General features: G+C 41.8%; 1 protein-coding gene across 1 annotated transcript in view; it reads right to left on the reverse strand.

Annotated features, from left to right (window-relative positions):
- LOC138867807 (glutamate receptor ionotropic, kainate 2-like) overlaps nucleotides 1-7,500 on the reverse strand; it is a 19,774-nt gene that overhangs the window by 2,915 nt on the left and 9,359 nt on the right. The window contains exons 8-11 of the mRNA XM_070144613.1: nucleotides 5,744-5,920; nucleotides 4,435-4,649; nucleotides 3,482-3,699; nucleotides 2,317-2,468 (exon numbers count right to left, since the gene is read on the reverse strand). Coding sequence (XP_070000714.1) covers nucleotides 2,317-2,468; nucleotides 3,482-3,699; nucleotides 4,435-4,649; nucleotides 5,744-5,920 — 762 coding nt within the window. The remainder of the gene's footprint in view (nucleotides 1-2,316; nucleotides 2,469-3,481; nucleotides 3,700-4,434; nucleotides 4,650-5,743; nucleotides 5,921-7,500) is intronic.

Below are 7,500 nucleotides of genomic sequence, written 5' to 3' on the forward strand. Positions count from 1 at the left end.
CTCTTTCACTCCCTCTCTCCCTCACCTCCATTCTCTCTATTTAGCTATCTAGCTATATTTCACCCCCACTCTGACCCTCACCCTCACTCTAACTCTCACCCCCCTCTCACTCTCACCCTCACTCTAACTCTCCCCCCCTCACCCTCACTCTAACTCTCCGCCCCCCCCCTCACTCTCACCCTCACTTTAACTCTCCCTCCCCCTCACTCTAACTCTACCCCCCCCTCACTCTCACTCTAACTCTCCCCCCTCACTCTCACCCTCACTCTAACTCTCCCTCCCCCTCACTCTAACTCTACCCCCCTTCACCCTCCCTCTAACTCCCCCCCCCTCACTCTCACCCTCACTCTAACTCCCCCCCCTCACTCTCACCCTCACTCTAACTCTTCCTCCCTCCTCACCCTAACTCTACCCCCCTCACTCTCACCCTCACTCTAACTCCCCCTTCCCCCCCCCCCCCTCACTCACCTTATTGAATTATCATTAAACACGAGCATAAAGGCTTTGATGTTAACAAATGATTTTGAAAAGTGACAGCTTTGAAAATGCAATATAAATTAATCATAGAAACACTTCAGATATTTCATAAACGTGTAGTGCCTCTATCGATTTTTTTTTTTTTTTTTTTTTTATTATTAAAACGTTTTAAAATTTTACGCTCCGTTGCTCAGAAAAATTCTTAGAATATGCGTGGATATTATTATATGCGGTTTATCAAATTTCATTTACTTATTTATATATCGTGAATTTTAATGTCTTTCTATGAAATTGAAAAAGGAAAATACATAAATAGAAAGTAATCGAATTAATCGAAGCCCAATTAAGGACATTCAACTATCATCCTAAATTAACATCGTGATAAGGAAGCAGTTGCGAGAACTTTCTTTTTCAATTAATTACAATGAAGTAGCATAGTCTGATTGACTAAACCAGATTTTATCTTCGATTCTAGCATATTAAAACAGATTCTGTCGTAAAATCTATTGCACAAAAACTAATTCTATAATAGATTCTAGTATACCAGCGTAGAATCTATACATCCTAGTTTATTAAAATAATAAAATCTAGTATAAATACAATAACCACTATTTAGATTCCAGTACAAGAGTTTTTCACCCTGTGGATAGGGGGATGTGAAAGGAATATTTCATTGCGTGTCGTAAAAGGTGACTATATGAACCCTTACCAACCCGCTCTGGGCCAGCGTGGTAGGGTATGGCCCACCCTCTCCCCATCAGCATGGTAGGGTATGGCCCACCCTCTCCCCAACAGCATGGTAGGGTGTGGCCCACCCTCTTCCCATCAGCATGGTAGGGTATGGCCCACCCTCTTCCCATCAGCATGGTAGGGTATGGCCCACCCTCTCCCCATCAGCATGGTAGGGTATGGCCCACCCTCTCCCCATCAGCATGGTAGGGTGTGGCCCACCCTCTTCCCATCAGCATGGTAGGGTATGGCCCACCCTCTCCCCATCATAATACACGTCACAAACAACATTAACAACGACGTGGAAAAGTCTGGGGAAGGCCTATGTCCAACAACGGATGTTAAAAAAGGCCGAGAGAATAAAATGGAATGGAAGAGAACAGAAGATTATTCAGCGAGTACGGAACCCATAAGCGTCTTATGGTGTGCGGCAATACTTAGAAAAACGACAAAATATTGCTTCCACTTAGCTTTGTGCACTGATATTTTATGCATTGGTAAGTTATGTAACATCAGGAACGGTAGCACTGTTAGTAGAACCTATTATAGTAAGGTACAAATGTTGATTAGAGTGTTATATGAGAAGAGGTATGATATGTATTAGCTGATCAATTTTACCATGGGGCTTTTCAGTCATCTGCTGTACTCGTGAATAAGTTAGGGTGTATAGCCAGTACCCTCTATGTATAAAAAGGTAAAAAGAAAACTTTCGGAGTACCTACGTGACGCAAAGTATTCTATGGATACTATACAGTAATTTTGTGTATTCTGTGGTGTCTTCTGTTCAGTCTACTGTTCGTTTTTATTTGTGCGTGTGGCAGTATTTCAGTTTTCCTTCGAGTACTCATTTTGATTGCATTATTTACGCCTTGGTCAAGATACTTCTCAATGAAGATGATATCATGTATTATATCAAAATACTTTTACGTGGTATAACCGAGGATATAACGATACACATAAATGTCTTTTCAAACTATGACTAAAGACATGAGGTATATGGATAACATTAACAATTGTCAAATGTTACTTGGAAGGCTAAAGTTCGAAAAAAAAACTTCTAGATATACCATAAACAAATAAATAAAATATTCACTTAGTTATCTGACTTACACGCTGTTATAAACATGTTCGTCTATGAAGAAGACGAAGTCGTAGTCGTCCATAGCCTTCTGAACACCTTCTTCCATGGAGCTCACGACGCTACCTGGGTTTACGGAGACCACCTTGTCCCACGTGTCCTTGTAGAGGGGGTTACTTGTGCTCTAGTAATGGAGATAGATTGTTAGATAGATAGATAGATAGGTTGACTGACTGATTGATAGGTAGGTAGATAGGGAGGAAGCTAGTAGGTAGGTAGGCAGGTAACAGGAGAGAAGGAGGGAGGGAGGGAGGTTGTCGAGTAGGAAGAATAGGGTTGATAGAATAGATAACAAGTTAGATAGACTGATTAATAAATAGACTGACAGATAGATAGATAAACAACTCCACAGTCAGACTTCTAGACTGACAGAGAAAGAGATAGATTGATTGATTGGTAAATAGATTGATAGATAGATATAGATTGATAGACAGCTTCACAGTCAGACTTCTAGACAGACAGAGAAAGAGATAGGTAGATAGACAGACAGATAGATAAATTTTAAAACGCTAGACTCTAAATCTTAATTTTTGGTTAGATTTTTATCAATGCATTTTCCTTTTGTAAATGCCTGGTTTATTTATTATCGACGTATAAATGTAGTGATAATGATTCTCCAGGGAGGAAGGAAGGAACAAGGGGAAAAGAGAGAGAAGGTGGGTAAAGTAGGGAGGAATGAAAGAATGGAAGTTAGAAGAGAGGGTGGGGGAAAGAGAGAGAGGAGTGAGAGGGGAAAGGAAAGGAAAAGAGGGGAGAGGAGAGAAAGAGAGGGAGAGAGAGAGAGAGAAAGTAAGAAAGAAAGAGGGAAAGAGAGAGAGAGTAAAAAAGAAAGAGGGAAAGAGAGAGAGAGCGTAAGAAAGAAGGAGGGAAAGAGAGAGAAAGAAAGAAAGAAAGAGGGAAATAGAAAGAGAGAGTGGACAAACATACGTATAAACGCGCCCACACACACACACACATACACACACACACACACACACACACACACACACACACACACACACACACACACACACACACACACACACACACACACACACACACAGAGAACATAACCAGAAACACACGCACAACAAACCCACAAAACCGAACCCAAATCAGCCGAGGCGGACACCCCACCCACCACCTCCGGGCCCTTACACTGAACTCATCCATCGTGGAGGTTCCCTTGATGAGGCCGAGCGTGTGGGAGGATGAAGCAAGGATGTCCTGCAAGGAGTTGATCTTAGGGGGCGAGGCTGACGTGGCCAAGGCGGAGATAAGAGCCGAGGTGTAGTGGAAGAAGATGAGTTGCGTCATCGTTGCAATCATGATGTGCACGATGCGAGAGGAGATGGCTTCGAGGGTGATGGTTGGGCCTGAGGAAGAAGAGGTGTTGTGGTTTCAGTGTGTGATCAATGGCATACTAATTTTGAAGGATTTTACGTTTATGGTTAATGGTGAAAAAAAAGTGTTAGATGAAAATACTGTACATGAAATAGTAGAAATTGATCAGATAGTTACTATGTTCCGAAAACAAACACATAAATATACAAACATTTAACTGTTGGCTCCATCATTCATGTACACACACGCGCGCGCACACACACACACACAAACAAACACACAAACACACAACCACACGCCCAAACACACAAAAAAACACACACAAACAAACACACAACCACACGCCCAAATACACATAAACATACACACACAGACAAACACACAACCACACGCCCAAACACACAAAAACACACACACACAAACAAACACACAACCACACGCCCAAACACACATAAACATACACACACAGACAAACACACAACCACACGCCCAAACACACATAAACATACACACACAAACAAACACACAACCACACGCCCAAACACACATAAACATACACACACAGACAAACACACAACCACACGCCCAAACACACAAAAACACACACACACAAACAAACACACAACCACACGCCCAAACACACAAAAACACACACACACAAACAAACACACACACAAACACACACACACACACAAACAAACACACACACAGAAACAAACACACACAAACAAACACAAACACAAACAAACACACACACAGAACCATACCCTGCCCACACAAAAGGCCGAGGACGCAAAGCGCGGTTTCCCCGATCTGAAGTTTGTTGCATTCCCGAGGACTGAAGCGAACCACCGCCGCGAGAGCCACAGAACCCACCGCCAGGCCTATGACGATGAAGGCCCATGAACCGGGACTGAACTCCTTGGTGAAGCCCGTCCAGGGGTTGCCCATGGCGTTCGGGCGCTTCAGGAGGAGGCGGAACCTACGGGAGGAGGAGGGGTGGGGGATGGGTTGTGTGTGTTTGTGTAAAGGGAAGGGAGGGGAGGGAGGGAAGGAAGGAGGGTGGGAGGGGATGGAAGAAGGGTGGGAGGGGAGGGAGGGAGGGAGGAAGGAAGGAAGGAAGAAGCAAGGGAGGGAGGGTGGGAGGAAGGAAGGAAGGGTGGGAGCGAGGGAGGGAGGGAGGAAGAAAGGAAGGAGCAATCAAGGAAGCAAGCAAGGAAGGGAGGATGGGAGGAAGGGAAGAAAGGAAGGAAGGGAGGAAGGCAGAAGGGGATGGAGGGAAAGACAGACAGAGGTGGAGAGTAAATAAAGATAAACAAACAAACAGAGTAAAGAGTGAACTGCGCATCCAGTCCTTTGAATCATACATCCAGCAGTGACCTTTGATTTGTAGCTGTACAGGTGTCAGCTGGTTGAAGTTGTGCATCTCGTATGTTAAATTTCTTTAAACGTTAATGAATTGGTGTTTTATGTGTGCGTCCATATGAATACTGAGACGAACTAAACATTTATAAAACGTTTTAGAAGCTTCAGTATATATATATATATTTTTTTTTCTGTAATGGAAATGTAGATACAGAAAAAAAACTCTAAAAAGGAATGTGGATGTCTTCTTGTACTTAGCTGTACTGGTTGTGAGGAATTTCAGGCTGTGAGAATTGATAGATACAGGATGAGAAGCGATTGATAAACTCCAGTAACTAGTAGATGTTCCTCAGAAACCTACTTCGGTGTTTTGCTTATTCCCACTTAACGAATGTTTGGGTGACTGCCTGTTTCCTGTCGTGCCCTTACTGAAACTGGGTCGTAGGTGCCGTTTCAAGGAAGGAACTGCGATAATGCCAAATATTGCTATCTTAAAATGAATAAATAAATAATAAAAAAACTTATTTTGAGAGTAGAATTTATCGAATGTTTGTCTGTTCTCGCTACAACCATTCACCCTCCACCTTCGCTGCCTATAGCAAACACATACGATACACCCTGCTTATTACCGCTGCTACAAGTACATATAAAAGAAAGCGAGGACTGAAGAAATAGATAAAGAAAGACCAGAAGAAGAAAAGAAGACGATACCTGCTCTCCTCCAACGCGAAGGTGAAATCGAGGATCTTGGACCTTGGGTACGTGAGGTCCAGCGACCCCATGAGCACGTCAGCTTCCCTCGCCATCAAGCTCCCCACGATGCCCGTCCAGGTCCCGTCGGGCTTCCTCGTGCCCCACTGCCTGTTGGGGTCACGCCCGCATCGGTACCTTCGAGGGGGAGGAAGCTGCTCAAGGGTGAGGGTTCTGAGGTCTTGGGGCGCTCAAGGGGGAGGTTACGGTACCCTGGGGTGATATTCCCAAGGGTAAGAATTTGGTGTTCTCGAGGACGGAGTTTTAGGGCCTTAAGGGTGAAGATAATGGATGATTAAGGATGAGATTCCGGAACTTTAAGGGTGACGTTTTGTTGAGTGAAGATCCAGGGCTCCTAAGGGTGAGGATACTGGGTTCTTAAGGATGAGGTTTCGGAACTTTTAAGGGTAAAGTTTGGTTGAGCTCAGGAGTGAAGATCCAGGGCTCTTAAGGGTGAGTTTTCAAGGGATATGAGGGCGAGGTTTCAGAATGCTTAGGATCGAGGTGATTTATTGTCGGTAAGCACAGGTTCTATTAAGTAACATCACTCTAGACTGCACAGCATATCCAAAATTCGATTTTCGATTTTCGCACTCTATACGAGATCCTATGTTGGTGAGCAATGCGTGCAGTTGAAAAAATAATCCGAAAATATTTGTTTAGTGCGCCAAAGTGACAATTGTTTATCAGAAATTTGAGATTTAACAATCATCGTGGACATTTTTCCCAAGATCTACTATCACTACAAACTTTCACATTCAAGAATACGAGCAATATTGACTTGGAAAAAAAATACTAAACTCTAGGTCAATGGAACTGTCAACCAGAAAAAATATCAATTGCTTGACTCTCGTATCATATTCAAAATCCACAACTCAAAGATGAATATAGTTATATGTCAAAATATACATTTTATTTTGCAAACAGCCAACGAAAGTCGGTGTATGACATTCATTGATGTTTCCATTCGAGAAAATATACGACTAGCTAGAAATATCTTTACATTGTCTTCGTGTCAGAGAAAAATCGTACATAAAATGTCTTACAGTAGTTCTCTGTTGCCTTAAGAATTAAATTTTCAGAAAGTTTATTGGTTTCTCAGGCAAATAACTTACTTTAAGTTTTGTCTATGTTTGTAAGTCATTGGATGAGATTTTCTCTACAAAAAGAGAGAATAATTGCTCTTACGTGTATATAGAAGTATAAATAGATAGAAAGATAGATGGACAGAATTAGGAAATTGGGAAGACAGAGAAAGAGAGAAAGAAATCAGAAAGAGAGAGAGAGAGAGATGAGACTGAGAAGTTATGCCTGACAAGTCATATTTTCTCATCCGTTTCCAGATGTGATAACTCACTCGGGGCAGGGGGTGCGGGCGTCCCCCCGCCGAAAAATGCTGGAATTCAAAACTTTTCAACTAATCAAAGTTTCAAGCTCCTAGCTAGTCCTGTATTGCAGGACCCTGATAACTATATATATATAATGTGTGTGTGTTTGTATGTATGTGTGTTTATGTATTTATATATAAACATATATATACATATATATATATATATATATATATATATATATATATATATATATATATATATATATATATATATATATATACACATAATGTGTGGGTGGGTTTGTATGTATGTGTTTATGCATGTATATGTATATATATATATATATATATGTATATATATATATATATATATATATATATATATATA

Source organism: Penaeus vannamei, chromosome 32 (genome assembly GCF_042767895.1).
Source record: "Penaeus vannamei isolate JL-2024 chromosome 32, ASM4276789v1, whole genome shotgun sequence".
Classification (NCBI taxonomy): domain Eukaryota; kingdom Metazoa; phylum Arthropoda; class Malacostraca; order Decapoda; family Penaeidae; genus Penaeus; species Penaeus vannamei.